The 24,192-nt window shown below is 45.7% G+C and overlaps 1 protein-coding gene across 1 annotated transcript in view; it reads left to right on the forward strand.

Moving 5' to 3' along the window:
• Slc6a2 (solute carrier family 6 member 2) overlaps positions 1-23,767 on the forward strand; it is a 41,428-nt gene extending 17,661 nt beyond the window's left edge. The window contains exons 5-15 of the mRNA XM_031340862.1: positions 4,691-4,829; positions 11,574-11,708; positions 12,677-12,780; positions 13,974-14,098; positions 15,401-15,513; positions 16,592-16,720; positions 17,172-17,271; positions 18,156-18,256; positions 18,526-18,693; positions 19,339-19,410; positions 19,959-23,767. Of these exons, the coding sequence (XP_031196722.1) occupies positions 4,691-4,829; positions 11,574-11,708; positions 12,677-12,780; positions 13,974-14,098; positions 15,401-15,513; positions 16,592-16,720; positions 17,172-17,271; positions 18,156-18,256; positions 18,526-18,693; positions 19,339-19,410; positions 19,959-19,982 (1,210 nt within the window). The 3' untranslated portion in view covers positions 19,983-23,767. The remainder of the gene's footprint in view (positions 1-4,690; positions 4,830-11,573; positions 11,709-12,676; positions 12,781-13,973; positions 14,099-15,400; positions 15,514-16,591; positions 16,721-17,171; positions 17,272-18,155; positions 18,257-18,525; positions 18,694-19,338; positions 19,411-19,958) is intronic.
• The last annotated feature ends 425 nt before the right edge of the window (positions 23,768-24,192 follow it).

The raw sequence follows: 24,192 nt of genomic DNA on the forward strand, positions 1-24,192 counted from the left end.
AGAGAGAGAGAGAGAGAGAGAGAGAGAGAGAGAGAGAGAGAGAGAGAGAGGAGCAATTAGCCAGATGGCAATTCACACCATTCTACATTTTACCTACAAAATTATGGGACAAAGCAGAACTTAGCATCGAGTAAGGCCAGACTACTCTTTATCCTTGGTCATAGATATCCATTCCAAATCTCCACCCCCTTTTCTCCTTTCTTCTTTTCCCATCTCATTCCTTTCCTATCCCACCTTCCATCCTTTTTCTCTTTGGAAATAAGAGCTACAAGTCAGGGGACCACTTCTGACTTGAGACTAGGGGGACTCAAAGGTTGGCCAGGCTGACAAATCAGAAATGTATTCTAGGATGCAGGAACAGAAAGTCCCAAGGATCCCAAGACTTTCCCCCAAGGATCAGGGAAACATCTGAAAACTGTAGACAAGTATGTTGCTATTGCCAGGAGCAAAAGACTGATGTGGCAAGGGAGGCATGAACTTGGCAGTGGTGGGCTCTGAAGGCTCTCTGATGCTGAAAGGCTTGTTTGTATACCCTACAGCTGGACTTGACAACTTGACATGCGTAATTTATGGTAGGATGAGTCTTCCTGGGGAGTGGGGGCAGGGCGGCCACTGTATGTTTGACCTTTACTCAAGAGATATCACCCTTTTCCTCCATCTATAAATAATAACCAGAAAGATTCACACACAAGAAGAATAGTCTTGGAGAGAAGTTCTGTCTTATATGATATGAAGTCTCTGAGTATTGGGAGACAAAGAGTGACAAGGTTAGACCGATGTGTCCCATCAGTTTGAGGTTAGACCGGGTTAGATTTAAGAGAGCTAGTGAGAGGCAGAGAGACCAGGACTGGAGGAACTAGTGGCATCTTCTATGGGGAGAGAATAAGGAGTCTGGTGTAGGACAGGCTAGTGAGGCCTAGAGACAGGACTAGGAGGAGTCAGACATAGGGACTGTTGTGGCAGGAGATAAGACATGGTGAAGTCAGAACAGGTGAGCTGGGGCTTCAGAGACAGGATGTTTGGGGGAATGTGGGTGTCTTTAGGTTTTGATCACTCACAAAACTTCATTCATCGTTCACCAATGCTCATGAACCTCCATGTCCATCACTGTGCTTGTGTACTCCTGCCAGCCTGTCCTGTGCTCTATTGGCTCCTTGCAACCTTGCCAGAAGAGCCTGGCCTGCTTGCACGCTTTATGGAACCTTGGGAGTGCTCCTCAGCTTCCTTTGCTGGCTCCTCCCTGAAGCCTAGAACCCAGATGCAGTGACAGCTAAAGCTGCCCTCTGGGGGACGAGGACAATTCCTGGGCTCAGGGCATGGCCACATTCTGCAAAGGAATCCTCATGAGAAGGAGAAATCTCAGAGGTGGAGATGTTTGCATGAGCCTATTCACATTGCCCCTATCCAGGGAGCTTCATGTATGTTGGAGTCACCAGCCTTTAACCCACAACCTGGATCAAAGTTGAGCTACAGAAGGCTTGGTGCTCAGCATGGGGTCAGGTCACACATGATCTGGGGACAAGGCCCCCTAGGAGAACCTGGATGACTTCCCTTCCATCCTATATTCTTCAACTTCTCTTCATGTTCTTGCACATACTAGGCATCTGATATGAATGGAAGAGTGGATAAAGGCAGCACACAGAATTAGTAGTGGCCTTCACACCTTCACAGGCCACACTCATAAATGTTAACTGCTCAGGGGCAAGCTGGTGGATCTCCAGACTGGGAGTAAATGCTCTCATTTGAACTGAGTCTGATTTTTTTTTTTTTTTTTATTGTGCTGGTCCAGTAAAGATGGTTCAATTCTCAGTTACCTGTGCTCTCTTTCAAGCACCTAAGCTTCTACAAGATTTACAAGCCAACCTCCTCAAGCCTCCCCTCAGGTACAGAAATCCAATTATATTTTTCCAGGAAAGTAGATAGATATTGGAAGGTTTGGGTTGGTCTAGCAGAAGCTTGTCATTTGGGTAGATATCTGCCTCAGTGTGTTCAATCTTTGGTGGCCAATCAAAGACTTTGTTACCCACATGCCAACCCCACAGAGGTTTGACTTAATTGGTTAAGAGTGAGCAGATAGCAGCAGATTACTTTATGATATAAAACATTTTTTTTAAATTGACGTTTGTCTGATCTGGTGGGTCATGGGAGAATGAAGCAGGAACAGAACTGTGGGTTCCAGGCCAGCCTGGGCTACACAGTGAAACAGACAACCAAACAACAACAACAAACAGATTTATTTTGACATGAGACAACTAATACTAATATGTGAGTTGAGAATTCTGTAGCTGAAGAGGGAAATTGTTTGGAGATGGGGCTACATGAGCAACTGGTATCCCTGGCAGATTTCAAATTATATTCGAATTAAAGCCCCTATCTCATAATTTTCTTTAGGGCATGAAGGAGGAAGAAGAGGAAGAAAACTGAGGGAAGTGAAGGATGAAGAGGAAGTGTGGCATAGAAGGCATATATATGATTTATGATTTTATATATATATGTACATATATATATATATATTAAAATTGACCTTCCATCAAAGATGTATACATTTTTTTACCATCAGTGTGTCTTTTGAATTAGTGTTTTATTCTAAGAAGGATAGTATATGAATTTGCTGCTTCCTTATAACATATAGTACAATTGATAACTATCTGAAGCTGAACATAGACGTTTGCAGAATGACACACAGGCAAGTGAAGTGTCTACGTGGGAAAATGGAAGGTTGCCTGGGCAGTATGAAGGACCTGAAGAGTTAGGAGTTCACCACAAGTAGAAGGCAGACTCACAAAGAAAAGCAGAAACATGCTTGCTGGAGACTCACCTTTTCTCCCTAGAACTCCTTGGGGTGGCTCTGGGTTCTCATTTCTATTTTAAATAGAAGACACATTGTTTGACTTGGCAAAAAGTGGTTAGGACATTTGTCTGTGCTAAATTCAACATGTAGCTGCCAGACCTGAGCCCTAACCACCCAGGAGTAATTTATTTACCTCTCTTTCTGGGAAGACCTTTGTGCACACTGTGAAAATATCACACTGTGAAAAATGTGTCTATTCTGAACAGGTACAAGCAAAAGTTTGTATCTGGTCTTTGTCTCTGCATTGATACGGAATAGCACCTTTACTGTTACTGTGTTTAAATAGCCTAGAGATGATCTAGAATGTACAAAAGGGCCTGCGTAAGAAATATCAAACACAATGCCATTTTATCAAAGGGAGTTGGGAATCTACTGATTATAGTATCATGGAAAGTCCTGGAACCAGTCCCCCAGGGATACTGAAGGGCAACTCTGTCAGTCTTGGCATACTGTGTCAGTCTTGGCATACTCTTGTGCCAGATGAGTCAGAAGCCACAGGAACTGAAAGGGTTAATGATGTATATCAAAGGGTCGATTGGGGAACCAACCTTTCTGGGGGAAAGGACATTGGAGGCAACAACTGTCAGCCAGCCACAGCCTTTGAGTGAGGCAAGGAGGCAGAGACCATTCTGAGGGCTCCTGCAGCTTCCTGACTCCTCCTAACAAAGCCACTCTTTATAATAATTTTACACTTACTGCTACTGCTGATGTTGGAGTATAACCCCACTGAGGCAGGGGTTGAATGCCAGAGGCTTCCCAAGTGTGTCTATGGGCCAAATGAGTCAGCCTACAGCACCCTTTGGAGAGGAATACATGGCATAGATGTTGTCCGAGCTCCACTAAGGTATTCTTTGTTCAACTTGCTTGACTTTCTAGGGTGTGTATTGTTGGTGAGCATCTGTGCCCTGTGGGATGCCCTGTTTCCACGATTTGATCTTCTATTTTATCTATCCATTTGTCTCATTTGACAATGTCACCAAGTGCCTTTGGGTCCTACTTAGCAAGTGGTCATTTTTCTTGCTGTTCTGTCTTTCATGCCCTTGCTGTACATGGTATGTGGGGTCTTGCAAGCCCTAGGCTTTCAGAATGCTCATTAAGCTTGATTTTGTTGTTTAAAATGCCCTTTATTGAAGGGTAACATATCATAAATGGCCAGCTCAGGGACTGTCACCAACTGAACATAGCCATGTGGCTAACACCCAGCCCAGGAATCATGGTCCCTACAAGTGCCCATGAGTCCCTTCCTAGTTGCTCATACTCTCTTCCAGCCAAGAGTGACTTCTAACCATCTGGATCAAGTTTCCATATTTCACAGAACTTCATATGAATGGAATCAGACAAAATGCTCATTTGTTTGTCTGCCATGACCATATGATATGAAAGGTCCATCTCCATGGGGTTGGGTGCTGCATAGTACCCTACACTCCATCCATTCTACCAGTGGTGGATTTTTGTTTGGGAGGTTGTTGTGTTTGTATGAACATTAATTCCATGGATGTTAGATATTACCATGTTGGGGTTGGAACATTTGTAAACATCAGTTCTACAAATGGTAGATATTAACATGCTAGGGTTGTAATGTGTGTGAACAGTGTTCTTTCTCCTACTGAGGACTGGTAGTTTAGGAAATGCAGTCTGAAGAGCAGGGTTCTTCCCTCCCTTATCACCATGTTCCCATGGCCTGCAGGTGGCACTTGAGCAAACCATCCTTGATGCAGGCCATAGCTGACCAGAGCTGGCCCACACAAGAACCCTAAAATTATGGAGAATGGCAAATCCTGTTACCATCACTGGGCACTTAGTCATCCTCCCTGATGCTGTCCTCTCTCCTGCTCACAGACGTGGAGTCCTACATTTGCATGAGAGCAGCGGGATCCATGACATCGGCCTGCCCCAGTGGCAGCTGCTGCTCTGCCTGGTGGTTGTCATCGTTGTCTTGTATTTTAGCCTCTGGAAAGGAGTGAAGACGTCAGGAAAGGTAATGTCTCTGTGCTTCTTCAGCTGGGAGGTTGGCCTTGGAAAGACACAAAGGTGGTGTGTGTGTGTGTGTGTGTGTGTGTGTGTGTGTGTGTGTGTGTATTTTGCTAGCTACAACCACGTGGTTAGTGTAAAGAGGTGGATCTAGGAGCACAAGTTCAGGTTGCACTGTCATCTGTCTCTAGGTGGACAAGCCTGTTACACAGAGCCTGACTCTGCCCAACAGCAGTGTAAAGGGCTGCAAGTAGATCAGTCCCTTCATGATATCTTTCCTTGAAAACTTCCATAATAGCAGAGATGAAAGCCTGGGCATTGTCTAAGGTCTGGGATAGAGGCTAAAACAACTACTGGCTGATCTTTGGCCTTGAATTCTCACCTGAAACTGCATGTAAGCACTGCATCTTACTTAGGAAATTGACAATTTGCTTTACTGTAGAATCAACAAGTCTATATATGAATGTTTGGGGGGAAATGTTTTGAAAGATAATTAGATGTATGCCTTGGTTCTAATAACAATGCTGAGTTCCACAGGTGTCTAGGAGAAGACTGAGATTAGCAGACTAGTGAGGTGGCATTTTGAACTTGGATGCTGCTGCCTTCTGACGTCACTTCTCTGGGATGGAGTATATTTAGGGGTTCTGCTCCTGATGATTCTTAGCTTGGGGATTAATATGGGGATAACAATCTGCCAGGGACTGTACGCAGTCTAGAAGGACTCAACTGTAATTCAAGTGATAGAGCTAGGAAGTGTTCTCTCTAATGTTTTACTTAGATATGGCTTTGTAACAAGCCATAAGAGAGAGAGAGTTAAAATGGCAAATGTCTTACCCCTTTTTCAGTCCTGAGAGTTGTCTTGGCTTGGGTTGATGGTTCTTCTGCTCTGTGTGATATTGCCTGGGACATATGTCTGGACCCCCGACCGGACTGGAACATCCTAGGCCGTCTTAGAACATCCTAGGCCGTCTAGGAGCCAAGGTGGAGCTGCCAGTCAGTGGGTGTGGGATTGTTTCCGCATAGCTTTTCTGTGTTTCCTGGACATCTCGCATCATGACAGCTGACTTCCCAGAGCACACTTCTCACAGAAGTGACCCTGCATGACACAGCCCTTCTGCTACTGCCTGCCTCATGCTTGTTCTTTGTCTCAATGCCAAAACCGATCTAGAATCACTGTCATGTAACGCCTGACACATAGTAGGTCTTAGTAAATGTTTAGTGGGTTGAAGGATGGCTGGGTAAGCTTCGGGAACTTTATTAAGTGCCTAGCTCAACTTACTAAGTTTTTATGGACACCTACTATGTGCTGTTTTAGATGCTAAGACTACAAATATAAATAGAAGACAGATTGTTTCTTCCATTTCATTCTTCTGTTTGTGTTCCAGATGGGCTTCGGGTTGGCCCAGATGTGTAGTATTTTGAGTGTCTATCCAGAGGCATCTATGTGGAGCCTCCTTTAAATAAGCACTTGTGGTCACAAACTACACTTGTTATTTATGTCGTTTGCTTTTCTCTTTTAAGCTTACCATTACCCTTAGAAATAATTTCACATTAGGTAATCCAGTTATCCCTTAATAAAATATAAGCTGTAGGCTTTTAAGTTGTTATTAAGCCAACTTAGCAGGTAGCTACATCTTGCCAGACAGATGCAGCCAGCTGTATGTTTATCTGCACTTTGACTTGGGGTAGGCAGCATTTCTTACTATAGGCCATGGCCAGAAAGTCAGAGATGTTCCATTTGCAGGCGATGGGTGCTCTGTCAGCTGGGATAAAGGTGTGTGGAGAAGGTGATATTTGTGCTACTCCTGTCAGGATAGGCATGGGAAGAAGTGAGGAGGAAGGGGGAAGAACCTGTGAGCAAAGTTATCAAGGTGCAGAAGCCCTGAGCAAGCCCTGCTTAGGTTTCTCTGTGCTGCTCTTGGCACCAGGAGCAGGCCACACAGCCCATCCGATGGTCTGCAGAAGATGGATGTGAGCTATTAGTATTCTAATATGGAACCCAATCTTGTTCCTCAAAGTCATGAGCAGACCATAAGCTGCCATCAGGAAGACTGGTGTTAGCAAGATACTAACAGGAGCAGGAATGCTTGAGCATGCTCTGTTCCTCTTGCTGGATGTACTTTCTGAGTTGAGAAGGAGTGTTTCACCATGAAGGCACCATCCATGTGGAGACCTGACGAGGGATGTTCTTGGCCCTGCAGGGTCAACTGAAGCCAGGGCCCCCATTTACGTAAGCTGCCCTGAGTTTGAGCACATGGAGGCTCCAGGTGGTCCATGAGGAGGTTATTTCTAGAATCAGCTTCACTTGGGACATTCCAGGGCCCTGTCTTTAATTGCTTTTATAAACTGGCTGATGAGGAATCTGAGAGTATTGCTTATTTCTTTCTGGAATAGCCCACAAGCTTTTCTTAGTCATCCTCCAGAGTCACAGAGGAGGCCTGGAGTGAATCAGAAATGTGCAAGTGAAGATGACTTGGAAAGATGCTTTGTTGACTGCTTGACTCTTGGGAAGGTGGGAGCAGGGCACAGTTTGAGCTGGGGTGAGAGGATACCCCAGACCACACAGTCAGTGGCAGCTGTGTTGGCCCAGTGATCACATCAAAGTAGAAGGAGTTCAGAAGGGATCAGGAGCATGGCTCGCCTCCCTTTCTCCTGAGTGCCAACACAATCTGTTTATACCACAGTGTAACTGCACCACACTTTGAGAAACTTCAGACGCTCGTCTTCCAGGGAGAAGAGATGGGATGACAGAGCTGGCCAGCCCCAGCCATTCCTCATTGCTTGCTTCACTACCAGCTTTTAGGCTGCTTGGAAGTTGGGAACACAGAGACCATTGGAATATGTAGATGATGTCCTGAATTCTAGCAGACACAGTAGAATGGGAAAAGAGAGAAAGCCAGACAAATTTAGAGATTATTTGAGCTTTAGAATATTTAATTGATTCAAAAGCTTTGCTGTTGTTGTTTGCATTTTCATTTATGGTCAAGGCGAAATTCCAGCTGTCTTCCCCCTACTGTGTCAATCCAGGCTGATCCTAGCTTGTCTTCCTGACTTGACCTGGTGGAGTTACACAGAACAGAGTCATTTGCACATGATCCACAGTTACACCAAACTATTTGTAGCTCCTTATTTATTTTCTTAAGCAACAATACCATTATGCCATACCCTATACATTCTTCTCTATAAAAGACTGTCTTGATCGTTAGTGAAAATGACCTCAAAATTCATTTCAAAGACCACGGATCCTAAACCTGGAAAGTTAATGAAGTTTTACAGGGATACAGAGTGGCTATGACTTTGTTTTTATTTATTTTAGTTCTTATATGTGTGCACATGTGTAGGTCTGTATGGGTGGGGGGATGCATATATGTATTTGGGTGTGTGTGGACATGTAAGGCCCAAAGAGAAGACTTCAGGTTGTCATTCCTGTGCACTATGTTTGTTTGTCTTTGTTTGTTTGATTAAGACATGGTTTCTCACTGGACTGGCACTTACCAAGTAGGTGAGGTTAGCTGGCCACAAACTGTAGGGAGCTTTATTCTAGCTGTGGAGGTATCTACATTCTTAGTTTTGGAGTATGACCCTACCAGAGTTTCTCCAACTGAAGGTCTAAGAGGACCCTGAGGAGCACCCTGATAAAGCTCAGATATCTGATCTTTCCTGCAGAGAAGCTATTTGGTATGGGTGGGGTAGGAGCTCCCATTTTTGATGAGCTTTTGGGCGACATCAATGCTAGTGGTCCATCCTTGGCCTGAAACCTAGAAGCATGACAAGTCTCAAGGCTTGCATATTTTCAATAATGGAACCTTAGCTTCTCCATGGACAACTCTGAATAGAGAACCCTGCCGAATGGAGGCTTTTCCTTTTATGAGCCTCAGTCTTCCTCAGTCTTATGATCAGCCATTACTTTGAAATCGGTACTGAAGACCTTCAGGAAATTATCCACAGACACATCCAAGTGGGTCATAACTTATGTTTAGGGATGGATATGATGGGACATCCCTCTAATCCCAGCATATGGGAAGCAGAGTAAGGCAGATGCCTGTGAGTTTGAGGCCAGCCTGGTCTATGAGAGAAGGTTAACCTTCTAGTGAGATCATGTCTCAAAAAAAAAATCAAACCTAAGTTTAATAACAACAAAAATTATGTTCGAAGTGACAGAGAAGAAAAAGAAAAAGAAGTTACTCTTTTTGTTTTTTATCTCATGCTTAAAAGGAAGCCTGAGATGGAGATAACAGAGCTCATAGGTCTCTTTCTTTGCTATGTGCATAGGAGAGAACATGGATGTGAGGAAGATGCCCTCTAGTTTTTGACAAATGCCCTAGATGTCTGAAAACATGTTTACCACCCAAAGCTTTAACTTTGAATATATATACGGGCATTTCTTGATGCTTGACACACTCACTGTCAACTCCGTTATACCCTTATATGTTCCTTGAGAAAACTAAATCTGTGTTGGAGCCATACTCATAGCTGGTGCAGGAGCTCTCCAGGCTCCATGGGAGATTCCTTGAACTCAGAACATTGGGTGCTATTTTCATGGGGGAAGTGTGGTCACACCCAGCCTCCTGGGCAAGACAGTACATCTGGTCCACAGCTGTTGACACAAGTGGCAGGGAACTGTAACTGTTAGGATAAGGATGGATGATGGCTCTTCTTTGTTCCTGTTGCCAAGGATTGGGATCCACTTGTCCCAGTTTGAGAAATTGAATCATCTGAGACCAGTGTGAGGCCACCCAGATGCAACAGCCTCTCTTTCAAGGGCATGGTTTTCTCCCCATTTTGTTATCAAGTTTGTCCACCATGTTTCTGCACTCATAACCCCTCAAAGAACACAGGTCCAAAGCCCATGTTCTCAAAGATATTCATAGAACTCGGGAGTGACTGACTGGATGCCATAAAGTGGGAGAGCCTTCCTGGTTCCCTCAGAACCAGGTGTGCTCACCACTGGAGAGTCTACTCACTGTCTTTCCTCTCCTATTTGTTTGCTTGTAATTTCATTCTTCTGTTGACTGTCATTCACCATTGTCCTTCTGATTTTTAACTCACCTCCTCTTGCATTCTTTCATCCTACTCAACTATCTGCCCACTTAGCTACCCATCCATCCATCCATTCATTTAACCAAAGCCCACTCTATATCCCATCATCTGTCTCCTTTTTTAATGTAACTTTTCTTCCATGTGACTGTTCATTCATTCACCTAACAAACATTTCAAAGGAACCATATATACTAGGAACAAGAAAATCAGGAAGAAAAATCCCAGCCTTTAAACATGAGTATGGAAAAACATGGGAGTTTGTCAATAATGTGTCAATTTTTGTTTGGACCCTTATCTTTCTAGGCTGACAAAGAACGTTGCTCTCAGCCAGGTCCTAAGTCTTCCATGTTCTATCCAGGGTGGTGTATGCTTTCTTTAGGAGGCAGAGTTCCTGAGCTGTAGGGAAAGAACAACTTGGTCTTTAAGCTATAGGACCACTCATGTTTTAGCTTTGTCTTCTTTGGGTCTGACTACCCAGCCCTGGCTCAGTTTGGTGCACAGCTTTTCTGCAAAGAAAATGCTACAGCTCACAGCTGCATCAAGAGTGAAGACATTAACCTTGGCTACACATTGACCTCAGTTGGGAAAAAAGTACTGGAGTTGAGGCTGTACCTTAGACCACCTAAACCTCAAATCTCAGGACGGGGGACTGTTTTCCACATTCCTGTATATAACTCCCCTGGGGTACTTTAATGTGAGGCCAAGAGATGAAGGATCAGTGACAATGACAACCCTCCTACTCACCCCTTTCTCTGTTTCTCCATGTAGGGCAGGGTGTGGTTATCTGTTTTGAGTTTGAAGGTAATTTCTTCCCCTTTGTGTTTCTGCAAAGATAGCTTGTCTTGATCTCAATCTGCTCCTACTGAGGTGGAGAATTGTTTTTCTCTTTTTTTTTCTTTCCTATTTTCTGCCCAGCCACGTGTATTAGACTTGAGAGGATGTAATGAAATGTGGATAAAGAAAAAATAGAGAAGCTAAGTGTTAGGCACATGTCTATAATCCCAGTACTTGGGAGACTGAGGCAGGAGGATCATGAATTTGAGGGAGCCTGGGCTACAAGTGAGCCAGTGTTTGCTTGACGCATAGAAAGTTCTGGGTTTGATCCCCTGGGCTCTATTCTCAACACTGAAGGAAACAAAAGCATACAAAGGAGGAAGGGCTAAAGGAGAAGAAGAGTGTAAAAGGAGAGGAAGGAAATAAAGAGAAGAGAGAGGGAGTGAGGGGAGGGACTGGGACTTTTAAATACTCTGCCAGTAAGTCAGGTGTTAACAAACCATGTCTGTCGTGTCATGGAGGCAAGGCTGACAGGACTGACTGACACTGCCTTATGTTGTGAACATGCTCAGTGCCATATAAAATAGCATAAAGGGACCCAGAGAGGCAGCTCTGCTGAGAATGAGGCTTCAGGGGCTTTGAGAACCTAGATTTTTCCCTTGGTGACCTCATCTTCCATCTCATCTCTATTCTCTCAGTGACTGACTTGATCAGTTCTGAGCTTCTCCAAGGGAGCCCTGCAACTGTTCATTGTTCTGTCCCTGGGGTCAGGCCAAGGACCTGGCCCTGAAATGAAGATGGCACCTCCAACACTAAGAGAAGGGAAGTGGTGGATGGAATGTTTGTGGTCAGAGAAAAGACCCAGTGTCCTTGTCCTGGTACCTCCCCAGGTCATAGTCAGGGTGGGATTCTCACAGCCATCTTGTCTATTGCTCAGGTTGTCTGGATCACAGCCACCCTGCCTTACTTTGTTCTATTCGTGCTCCTGGTCCATGGCGTCACACTGCCTGGTGCCTCCAATGGCATCAATGCCTACCTGCACATTGACTTCTACCGCCTCAAGGAGGCCACGGTGAGTGCCCAGGGTTCACCTACCTACCCAATGGCCAGGTGGTAGGATGCTTCTTATGCTGGGAGGTGATGAGTGCAGTAACATAGCATTAAGAGGGACATATTTAAATATGCTTCTTTCTTAGTTGAATGTCTAGCTTACCACTGTGCTGTAGATCAAGGACCAAGAAGCAACTTCTTTCCTATGTTAGGGAGATGATAGACCACCGACCATGGGTCATCTTGAAACTTGTGAAGCAAAGCAGGCTTCCATGGGTTCTGCACCTCTTTAGCTTCCCCTCGTTTAGTCAGCTGTGCAGGCACTGAGTCCTTAGTGCAATCTCAGTGAATGAATCTGCCTTCTCCCCATTATAGTCAGAGGTTGGGGAAATCCAGAATAATAACAAATAGAGACATGGAGGACACTATTTCACTTAGTTTAGGCATATTGATGTAATTATAATAATATGTAAAATATACACATATGTAATATATATAGATATTATAATATATAAATATGTAATATATCTCCAAGCTTGCATATTGGTGATTGTCTAGGGCCAAACCACGTCATAGAGATTGGAGAAGAGCTGAAATCTTTAGTCCACCATCCATCTACTTTTGTCATTAGGGAGGGAAGCTAGAAAAGTAAATTCCATTATGTCTAAAGGCTTCCATTGGTTGCCACCATCTGCAGAAATCACTGTCTTCTTAAGATCCCATCATCATAGCTCCTGAGATGGCCAGAACCCTTTTGGTCTTGCCCTGTCAACCTTCTAGCTTAGAATTTCTAGTTTATTACATTTCTTCAAAAATCTGGGGATTAAATGGATCGGTTGGACTACCAGAACATTACTCTGCTGTCTGACTCCAGGAGAATCTAGAAAGAGTCCAGGCTGTTAGCACATTTCCTAGTCTACCGCACTCTTAAGGCAGTCATGCAGTCTGTAGGAAGTAGAGATGGTGATAAGTTCTGTTGACTGGTTACAGGTGTGGATTGATGCTGCAACCCAGATATTTTTTTCTCTGGGGGCTGGATTTGGAGTCTTGATTGCATTTGCCAGTTACAATAAATTTGACAACAACTGTTACAGGTAAGCACCCTTTTAGTGTTTGCCAACACTAGGAATCCTGGAGTTGGCCCTTGTAGGAACAGAGAGGGTTTTATCTAGACGTGACTGTCCCCTGTGGACCACCCTGGTCATTCTGAGAACCTTGATGTGATCTATGGGGTCCAAGGAGCAGATTTCACTAGAAGACACCTCTTGGGAAAGTTGAGGTCAGCAGCTATAGGAGTCCATGGGGAAAGGATCACCACAACAGAGGAGCACAGCATGGCTTCAAGAGATGGGGAAGCTGTCTGACTCTGTCCAACAGATACTCCATCAGGCAGGGGAACAACGAACAGGATGGAAGGGCAAGCTGGCTCAGAAGTAAGACTCAGATACTCCATCAGGCAGGGGGAGAATGAACAGGATGGAAGGGCAAGCTGGCTCAGAAGTAAGACTTCAGAGCAAGTGGGACACAGAAGAAAACTCCAGTTTGGATGAATAAAAACCTAATGCTACCTCCTCCAGGCCTTGTGTGATGAGGACTTTAGAGCTGGAAGATTTGGGCCTCCCTCTCTCACTCCATTTAACAATTAAGGCAGAATAACTATCTTTGATTCAAGAAGGAACAGGATGAATGTCCAGCCAGGAGAGGTCTTAGGGAGGTCGGAAAATGGGGTGGCCATCCCCTTAGTAGGCTGCCACCATTAAGAGTCTGGAAGTATACTCAAGGCAAGTCTGGGAGGATCATTGAGATTACAATAGGCAGATGTGGAGTGGATGGCATAAGTTATGGTAAGGAGCGACATGGGCAAGACAGGGAGGCAGTGTGTCTGTGAATCAATGAATTGCTTTATTTTGTTTGCCAAGACGAGTATATGCTAAAGTCATTAGAAATAAGACAAGAAGGAAGGGTGGCTCATCTTAGCAACACTCTGAAATGACCATACAAGGAGCTAGGAGACAGAGAAAGACAAAGTTTATTTATGGAAAGAGTAATTCTGATCCCCAAGAGTTTACTGCATGCTTTTGGTTAGCTCTTTGATATGCACTGCACCAGCAGGTACTTACACAGTTATGGCCAGGCTTTGGGGTCCATATGACAGGAGGAAAATGGAAAGGAGGGATTACCTTTGAGGCTGGATCTGCCTGAATGTTCCATAGATGGGCCAGTGGTTCATGGACAGAATAGGGATGGAGTCATGTGGACTGTCATTAGCAGCCTCTCTCTCTACCAGGGATGCTCTGTTGACCAGCACCATCAACTGTGTTACCAGTTTTATTTCTGGATTTGCCATCTTCTCCATCCTTGGTTACATGGCCCATGAACATAAGGTCAACATTGAGGATGTTGCCACTGAAGGTAGGTGGCCAAACCACTTTGCTTCCAGCTAAATGAAGAGAGATTGAGCTGGCTTCATAATGCCTCTATAGTTGGAGAGGTCTGGCTATGGAGGCTTCTGGACTCCCATCTGTTGGACTTTCCCTTAAGACCTGGCAAGGTTTCCATCCTGGCAACCTAAGCTAGCTTATACCTCTGGAAGTCCAGAGCATGGAGATTGGTTATCAGTTAGACTTCTAGTTTAGGTCATATCTGTCTATTTTACTATAGAGAAGTAGTAGAAATGTCTGTGTGTCAAGAGCCATGCTTGGAGGGAAAGCCCTGATTTATAGCAACCTACTCCTGAGAGCCTTCTTAACTCTTAGAAAGTAGGAACTCCCCCAAAGGAGGGTTAATCTCACTAACATCTAATTAAATTTTTGAGGCTCTCAATCCTCTTCACATCACTATTTTTGGGAGCAAGCCTGAGCATGAATTTTAGTGGGGACAAACTATATTCAAAACATACCAGCATACGTCCTTCCACTCAGTACTCCCAAAGCTGCAAGGCAGGGGTTAATAAATTCTCTTTAAAGATGAGGGATTGGGGATTTAAGCTACATATGAGCTAGTGAGAGGTGATGTTAGCATTTGGCCCCAGTCAGCCTGACTCTGGAACCTCTGTTCTTCTCTATGGTCTTCTGTGTTCTTAAGGCCATAAGGAAGATGAGACCCTGGGAAGGGCAACCTTTAATGGATCCCAAGAATCGTGAATTTCTGAGAACCAGAGTAGAATCGCACAAGGTAGAAGGCAGGTTGGCCACACATGACTTAGAGCTGCTTAGACAGGGTGCTGCTCTCTCTCTGATGCTTGTTTGATACACAGATTGTGTTCATTTGCTTTTTAACAAAACACCCAAGATAATTGATGTACGAAGTAACAGGGTTACTCACAATGTCTAATTGGTGCTCTTGCTTTGGGGCCTATGGTGGGACCACATGGTAGAACAATCTGTTCACCTAATGGCCAAGGTGTAAAGCAGAGAGAGAGAAAAAAAGAGCTTGTGTCCCAGGATCTCCTACAAGGGTGCATCCTCAAAGAGTGGAAGACGACATTGGGCCTCATCTCTTGAAGTTAGAATCACTATACAATTGCACCATCTGGAGATCAAGTCTTTGACACAGGGCAGCTAGGGAAACAGAGATCCAGACATTAGCACAACTCAATTGTGGCTCCAAAGTCTATGCTGACCAAGTGTCCTGAGGCTAGGGTAGAGCTCCCGTGCTCTGTGCAGCCTTTATTGAGCATGTCAGCCACTGATCAGGCCCTAATATTTCTTACAGGAGCTGGTCTTGTGTTTATCCTGTATCCAGAAGCCATCTCTACTCTGTCGGGATCCACGTTCTGGGCCGTCCTGTTCTTCTTGATGCTCCTGGCTCTAGGGCTAGATAGCTCAGTGAGTGATCTTTCTCAACACACCTTTCTCTACCCCTGCAACCCATTCCAGCATTCAGCCTGCAGGGCTGCTGCTGTCTGGTGTCAGTTTCCAAGGGCACTATTTTAATCCAAACAATGAAACGAGTCTCCCTTCCAAATGATAGCCTAGATCAAAGCCAGGAACCTACAGGAACTCCAAATTGTACTGGGCCTCAGACAAGTCAGCCCAACACTCTGCTTTTGCTGATGGGTAGAGAGACTTCAGAAAAGACATGAATAGAATGTTCTGTGATCAGGCACTTGCCCATTCTTTATATTTTATTACTGACAACCAACCCAAACATTTTGGACCCTGTTTTGTTACTAGATCCTTGTTTTATTTTTATTATTATTATCTAGTCTTGTGCAGAGTTAAGTTCCCGACATCTTTTTATGTCTGTTTCCACCATTTATTCTTAAATGATGTAGGAAGGGGCTGGCCAACAGATCTTACTGGCTTTGCTTTTCACTTGGTGGATCTGCTAGTGCACTGTGTTGGAGAGCAGTCTGAGGCTGATTCCAGACCCCAGGATAGAGTACTGGTGTTGATTAACAATGTCTGCCAAGGGCAGAGGAGAGGAACAAAAGACATGTCTGATTATTGTCTGCTGCAATAGTGGCTCATAAGGAATAGACTCCAAGAGTCTGTATTTAAAGAGACCACTTTGCTTGAGGATTAAAAAGGCAGCAAGGAACCTTGTCATCTACTATAGGATAAAATTTCCACTCTGGAAAAGTTCTTTGGGTGATGTTTCCAGAAGGCCCTATTTGTGTGTACGTGTATCATTTGTGAACTCTATCCCTCACTCTAGTCCTCATTGGTACTGACTCAGGCTGAGCTAGTCAGGGGTCAGGGGCTTGTTGCTGAGGCAGGCAAGAGTTAACTCTTCACCATCCCAATATAACCTGAGCTTGGTTGAGACTGGGGTAGAAAAAGGGCAAAGATGCTTACGAGGAAGGCAGGGTCTGCTATTTTCTGGAACGTCTTATGTAACTGAGGTTGATACTGGACCACAAGAATCCCTTCATCCCCACCCCACCTTCCCGGTTCTCTATAGATGGGAGGCATGGAAGCAGTCATCACTGGACTAGCTGATGACTTTCAGGTCTTGAAGCGACACCGGAAACTCTTCACGTGTGTTGTCACCATCAGTACCTTCCTTCTGGCATTGTTTTGCATAACCAAGGTAAGGATGGACATGAGACACTCTTGGGCTTTCTAGGACTGTATTTCAAAAATCCAGACATTCTCAGCCTTGGTACTGGGGTGGGCTGGGTGAGGCCGAGCACAATGGCTCTGTTAAACAGTATGTCTATAAGACAACAGATCCCTTTGCCTTCTGCTACTTCTGGGGCTGATGTTCTCCAAGCACCATTATTTATTACTCATTGACTTAGAGCCAACAGAAGTTCCCTGGAAGCTTACCATACTGTTTATCAAACAAAACACTTGCAGCCAGCAGCTCCTAAAGCCCTTGGTTAGAATGCAGACACACTGAACTATACCTTAGCCCTGTCATGAATGTTAGTAACCAGGGCCCTGAGCAGGTGGGAATAGGGATGAGTAGGATTTGGTAGATGTAGTTGGTGAGTATTTATAGCCAAGGATGACTTAAGCCCTTTCTCTCTGTGCCCCAGGGAGGGATTTATGTCCTCACTCTGCTGGACACCTTTGCAGCAGGCACCTCTATTCTGTTTGCGGTACTTATGGAGGCCATTGGAGTTTCCTGGTTTTATGGTAAGCGAGTATCACAAGTGTTGGTCTCTAGGACTTCTGGAGTCTGTGTTATCCAGAAAGGGAAAAGGGGTTTCATGTCCAGAACAGTCACCTGGACAGATCTCCAGAGATCAGCAGCTCCTGTTATACATTGCTCCTGCAATCCTCAGCTCATTGGGCTGTAAGACCTGGAAGATACCCACTACCAGCATCTGAAATAGAATCAGTAGAGAGCTGCAGATCCTGAAACCAGACAGATTGAGCAAACAAAACAGGATGCCCAGCTAAACTTGAACCTCAGGTGAAAAATGAACATACAGTTTTAGATTCATAGGACCCAACTACTGCATAGAATCTACTGATACTGATTTTTTCTATTATGTGTTAGGACTTAAAATTTAAATAGATATCCTGTATCTTATTTACTAAACTGTCAAATGTATTATAACTGTGCGTTTCCCCTTGGTGAATCACATTCTTACTCTTTCTGGAAGAGATCATGGTGAGAGCATTTGGTGATCTCTTTTAGATTCTGGTTTGGGTGTCCATGTGCATGAACATATATATAGACAGACAGACTGTTCTCACTAAAAGTCTATGCTAGAAGAAAGTTCCAGGCTGGGATTGAGGCACCTAGCTCCTCAGTCTTGCCCTCCCTTCTCTAAGCTCTGGCTTCTGTCTTGTAAGATAATCAGAGTGACATCTGCAAGGTGACTGTCCCAGAGTTTGTCTGATCCCTTGTTTGCCATTATCAAAGTGCCTGCCAGGCTTCCTGCATTCCACTGTGTCAATCTCCTGCCACCTGCCCCCACATTCTGCCAAAAGCTCATGGAATGGCTTCAGGGGGAGGCCCCAGTCCTGAATCTCTGGGTTCCCTGTGACACGCTTGCCCCATGTTCTCACAGGTGTGGACAGGTTCAGCAACGACATCCAGCAGATGATGGGTTTTAAGCCAGGCCTGTACTGGAGACTGTGCTGGAAGTTTGTGAGCCCCGCCTTCCTCCTGGTGGGTAGGGTGTGGCTTTGGTGCCTGTCGGGTAGGGTGGCTGAGTCCAGGTTGGGGACAGGGTGTGCATACTTATGATCTAAGGGAGGAGGTGCTAGGGTCTGGAAGCCCTGGTCATGCAGGCCTTACTTGGGATGGAGGATATTTCATCTTAGTGGGAGTTCAGCCAGGTCCCTCAGGGGCTGCTGTGCTGGCTCCAACCTCACTTTTGTTCTTCCTCCCATTTCTTCCTGCATCCATCTTCCTTCCCTGCCCCTCTCTTCCTGCAGTTTGTGGTGGTGGTCAGCATCATCAACTTCAAGCCGCTCACCTATGATGACTACGTCTATCCTCCCTGGGCCAACTGGGTTGGGTGGGGCATTGCCCTCTCGTCCATGATCCTGGTACCTGCCTATGTCATCTACAAATTCTTCAGCATAAGGGGCTCCCTTTGGGAGGTGAGCTCTGGGTGGCTATTGTGGCACGAGGGGGGGTGGCTGTCCTGTTGAGGTGAGGCAGAGATAGAGGATAATTTGGTTTAGCATACCTGCCTCATTTGGCAAGAAGACCCATCCGGAGCCTCAGTTTGTACATCTGGAACCTGAGAATAACACTGTGTAGCTTGGAAGAGAAGGACGCTCGGGTACTAAGTAAAGAACCTGGCCAGTGGGAATTGCTTCCAGCATGCTGCTGTTCACATGAGAAGGCAAAGCTCAGCCATGCCTGCCCCCCTTTCAATGTGTGCGATGTCCTCAGATATCCCATTTCTCTTTGTCTGAGCCCGCTACCATTTTTCTAATCATCATAATATGCACAGCCTAAATCAGGGGTTTCTGAAATGGTTGTATATATACATATATATGTATATATATACATATATATGTGTACACAATATATATATATCATATACATTATAGATCCACACACACACACACACAGCAGAGGTACCTCTTATTCTGACTTAGTATATTATGACACTTATTTGGGCATACAAACTAGTGCTGTTGGCCTTTTCAAATGTCCGTACTTTGTAAGGCAAAGACTTCACCCGTGGGCTGCTTTCCCTGGGCTCCTGAGGCTTCCCTCCTTCTCCCTTCTTGCAGAAAGTGGCCTACGGAATCACCCCGGAGAATGAGCACCACCTGGTGGCCCAGAGAGATGTGAGACAGTTCCAGGTAGAGGCAGAGCTGAACTTGAGTTGTGTGGGGCAGGATGTGGTGGGGTTCTGGTTGGTCCCTGTTGGGTGTCCCCAAGCAAGATCAGAGTTAGGAAAGTCCAGATGGCAGCCACCTTCACCTTAGGGACTGAGGTGACAGGGCAGGAGATGAGACTGCTGTGTCTCCAGCCAGGCTCCTGCTATTGCCGTTCTGTATTCTAGCCCTGAGATGCCAAGTGCTGGACTTCTGTTCTGCCTCTGAGTTGTCACGTTAGTGTCATCAAACAAAGCTAAGCATTTTACACCTTGAAGGCATAGTTGCAGGGCATTAATAGCGTGTTGCTGCCCCAAGCAGTGAGAGTGGTACCTGTGGACCTCCTTTTGGGGTGGTTTCTTTGCATCTAGCCTTAGCACTAATTAGGGAAGGTGTTCTGAGGTCCAGGTCAGCAAGGAGGCTATTTGTTTTGTCTGCTCTTTGCTTCATGTGGCCCCAACCAGCTAGCCCCTTGCCCTCTAAGTTCCCACTGGCTCTGTCCTCACTATAGTGGCCTTGCTGTCCTTTTTCAGTTGCGGCACTGGCTGGCTATCTGAACCTGGCCCTGAGGAGGAAGAGGAACCCATGTGCCAACGTCCAGGTCCAGGGTATCCTCTTCGCCCCCACTCGGACACCACCTTGGGATTCCTCTCCTGGAAGATCCCTTCCTGAATGATCCTGTTTTCTCAGTTACTAATGATTCTGTGACTCTGGTTTTTGTTCACCTTCTGTTCATCTGGCCTGACGGCAGTGAGTGTGGGGAACTGGTGAGCTTCGAGGAAGAGGCTGGAAAGAGGAAGTGGGATATGAATTCTGGAACTCTGGCTTGAGGGCAAGCTTACTGTATTGGGAGCACACCTGAGCTGAGGTTCACAGCTTGGACAGAAACCCCTCTGGGATTTGCTTGGACTTCATATTATAAAAGAAATCTTCAGTTCACCCATGCGGAGAGAAGATTGGCTTCTGGTTAGATATCAAAAGCCCAACCAAACCCTGATGGAGTCTGTGTGGGGACCAAGGTGTGCGGGTTACCCTTCTCTTTCCATTTATCCAGTCACGCTCTGATATCTGAGCCTCTGCTTGGGGGTAGGGCTTTATTTTCACTGAAAATGCAGCTGGTAGGTGTTCTAGGGGAGGGGAAGGGCTGGGCAGAAACTCTCTGACTTAGCTATCTAGCTGGTCAAAGGCTGGCTTTGGTATGTTCTAGAATATTACTCTAACGTCTGGTGTTTGGGTGGTCCCCAAACCATGATTTCGGGGAAGAATGTAGCTGTACTACCAGTGAAGAAGTTCCCTAAAGTCAGATACTTCAGAAAGATGGTAACCTCTAGACAAATTATGCCTGTCAAGGCCACCCTTGTCCTGTCAGACATATGGGTAGTTCCTAAGACTTTCCTAGGGATTAAGGCAGGGTCCCTCTGAAGCCAGAGATGTGTGCTCATCAGGGATCTCTGTCCTGTGAGGCTAGGTGGGTGTCTTAGGTGGGTGTTGATAGGCTGCCATGGTTCTTTATGGTATCCCCCTGGGAACCTCAGCAGACAGGGGTCCTGAGCAGTGGAGTCCATTGGCTCTGAACATGGCCTGGTTTTTTTATTTACTTGACTTGGTACCTTGGAGGGCACAATGGGACTTACCACAGCCCAGTACAGGCTCTCATGTTCAGGGAGGGTATGCTGACTGGCAGGGACAGGGTTCAGGAAATTTCTAAGTTCACGTGTGACACAGACTTGCAACTAGTGCCCTCTGGTGGTTAGTTTCGGTTCGTTGCGGGGAAAGGATGATTTGGTAAATTGATGGCATCTCCTTGGGATTTATGTTTCTGCCTTAAGTATCTTATGCCCTTGTTTGAAATCTAGAATCACAGGTTGCCATTGTGATAGTGGGATTCCCTTTCATAGGTTGTGCGTGCATGTATGCGTGTGTGTGTGTGTGTGTGTGTGTCTGTCTGTCTGTCTATAAGTGCATGTTTGGGTGTGTCTACGTATGTATATATGTGTGTGTGTTCATGTGTGCATACATGTGTGTGTGTGTGATTGGAGTCTTGAAGGAGGCACATAGAGAAACTAGGATGCCCCCGTGTCTCATGGAGGCTGTAAAAAGAGGCCAGGTGAGGCCAGCTGGGGATGAGGAGATGGTTTACTCTGAGGATGCTCCAAAATTTCCCCCCAAATCAGGATCCTTGAGTTGTTCCTTAGAGGAAATTTGATTTTTCCATGTAAGAAGGCCATGTCAGTTCAAGGCATCCCTCATTGGCAAATGTCTTGGAGTATTTGAGTGGAAAAGCTTTCCCTTCCACTGCAAGGTAGGTGCAAGCCAGGGCCCTCTTAGCATCAACCTCAACACCTCTTACGAGTAGTAATTCCTTTCCAGTTGTTCCCTTTAAAGTATTGTATTATTATTATTTAAACAATCCATGTTCACCCTCACTACCTCCCAGCTGTCCCATAGAAAGGAAGGCTGCTTCCCACCTCCCCCACTTCCCTGGTGAGAAGATGAGAAATCTCGATTGCTCAAGGTCTCTGCTCCCTAGGGATCTGGGTGGACCCTCCGTCCCCATCTTGTCTTCACAGTCCAGAGCACCAGGGAACTCTGTGTTTACCCTACCACGGGCTGACACCAAACAGAATGCACAAAGTGCCACTTAAGGGGAAGGAATGTTTCTCAGCAGAACAAAGTGTTGGGAGGAGGGCAGGAGGATGTTACTCATCTCCCCCCACTGGCTCACCGAGAGGCATTGTCATCGCCTTTGATGACAAGTCACCCTTTGAACAGTGAGGCCTGAGAAGGAAGAAACCACCTGACTGACTCAAGTGCACATGCTCAGAAAGCCGTGGTGCCTTGGATCAGCACAGGGCCGCCATTTTCTTGTTACTATCTGAGTGGCCTCTTCGCCTGCAGACACTGTCCTCTCTCGGGGGTTGAAGTTGAAAATGTGGTGCTAGCCGAATGAGCCCCAGACTAAAGCAATGGTGCTGCTTTGTGGCAAAGTCGGCTCCTGAGACTGGGACAAAGTGGTTCATGGCTCCAGGCCCAGGTGCTCTAGTGGGAGAGGGGCAAGACACCCAGAAAGCCCCTGGAGGTTCTCATGAAGGTGCTAGGAGGTCACCTTTCCACCCACACTTTCCAGATGGGGGTTAATGCGTTATCATGAGTAATGCTTGCCTTCTGTGTTCTGACTAACTTTTTTTAGTAGCAGGACCAGCATGCTCCTCAGTACTGTATGTGACACTCGACACTCTTGATAGTTGATTGGAATTTTAGAGAATTGTTTCCTATGATATGTGAGACCTCTGTTTAAGACTTTAGCATTACTTAGTCTCCACCTGCCAGTCTCCATTCTAGAGTCAAGTGAGACAGAAGAGAAAGTGGAGACTAACTCACAACAGATCCTGCTCAATGAAGGTCCCTAAACTGCCTTAATTCTCAGAGGGAGTTCCTGCCCAGGTGGAAGCCAGTTGTCCCCTGTCACACAGTCATCCAGTCTAGATTTTCTAGATTTGGTCATGTAAGATGGACATGTTCTTACCAAAGAAATCATTTCTACCCCATTAAGCTCACTCACTTCATGAATTTGTTTATTTCGTTTAAAAACTATGGTGAAGAAGTGGTCAGAGTAGGTGTTTGGTGTGGTGGAAGCAGCACAGCATTTAGAATTGACCAGCAGTGGCTTTGCAGCCAGTTAGCTATAGCTTGAGAGAGGAACTTTACATCTTTGGGTTTTGGGGGGGCACATCTCTATAAAAACAGGGATTTGAGCAGGTCATCAAAAGACACATCCAGTTGAAAACATAAACCAGAAGAAAGCACAATAACATCCTTGTGCTAAAGTCACGATGAAGAAAGCATGTCACCTCAGAAGCTTCCAGAAGTGACCCCATAACTGACCATCTCTTGGGCTTAGAAGTAGAGGTTTCTGCCTGCAGAGCTTTGATTTTCCGGTGTGTCCCGTAGCTCCTCTTTTCCAGAGGTTTCTTTTCATCTCGTGCCAGAAAGCCCTGGTGTTTGAGAAGAAGTCAAGTGCATCCCTCTAGCACTGAGAAGGCAGAGGGTGTCACTCTGCCCTGTGTTTGCAGGCCTGGGGCCCCACAGCTCTGCCCACAGGCATGGTGCTTGGCCCCAGTTGGTGACTGTGAAGTGGGGGGTGCCTGCCCTTGCTCTACTGTCTCTACATCTGTGTACATAGGATTGTTACATTCTCATTTTCTCCGTGTCACCGACCGTTCAAGCATCATGCGGATCTCTGCGTCTGCTTTGGGTTTATTTTGAAAGTTGTTCTCTTCATGGGGAAAAAAAATATCAAATAAATGTACAGTATAATAAAGGATATTTCCTGTGCCGTGTATTTGGTTGTGGAATTCTGAGTGCTTTTTTCATGAACTTAAAAAGCTGTGAGTTACATAAGGCAAGTGACTTTATCTCTGATGGGTCACTGACTGGCAAAGAAGAGATTTTGATCACAGTAATCCATCTTTCATCCAAAAGGCTGCTTAGAGAATCCAAGGAAGAGAGAGGAGACAGAAGAGATTGAGTGTGTGATGATAACTCAAAGGTTGGCAATCCTATCTACTCCCCTCCTCACCCCTCCCCTCCCCTTTCACCTATCCCCTTCCCTCCTCTGCACTCTCCTCCCTCTCCCTACCCTTTCCTCTCCCCAACCTCTCCTCTCCCCACCCTCTCCTCTCCCCTCCCCCCTTCTCCTCTTCCCTCCTTCCCTGCTTCCCTATCTTCCCCTCCTCCAACTCCTCTCCTCTCCTCTCCCCTCCTCTC

Source organism: Mastomys coucha, unplaced genomic scaffold, assembly GCF_008632895.1.
Source record: "Mastomys coucha isolate ucsf_1 unplaced genomic scaffold, UCSF_Mcou_1 pScaffold22, whole genome shotgun sequence".
In the NCBI taxonomy this organism is placed as follows: domain Eukaryota; kingdom Metazoa; phylum Chordata; class Mammalia; order Rodentia; family Muridae; genus Mastomys; species Mastomys coucha.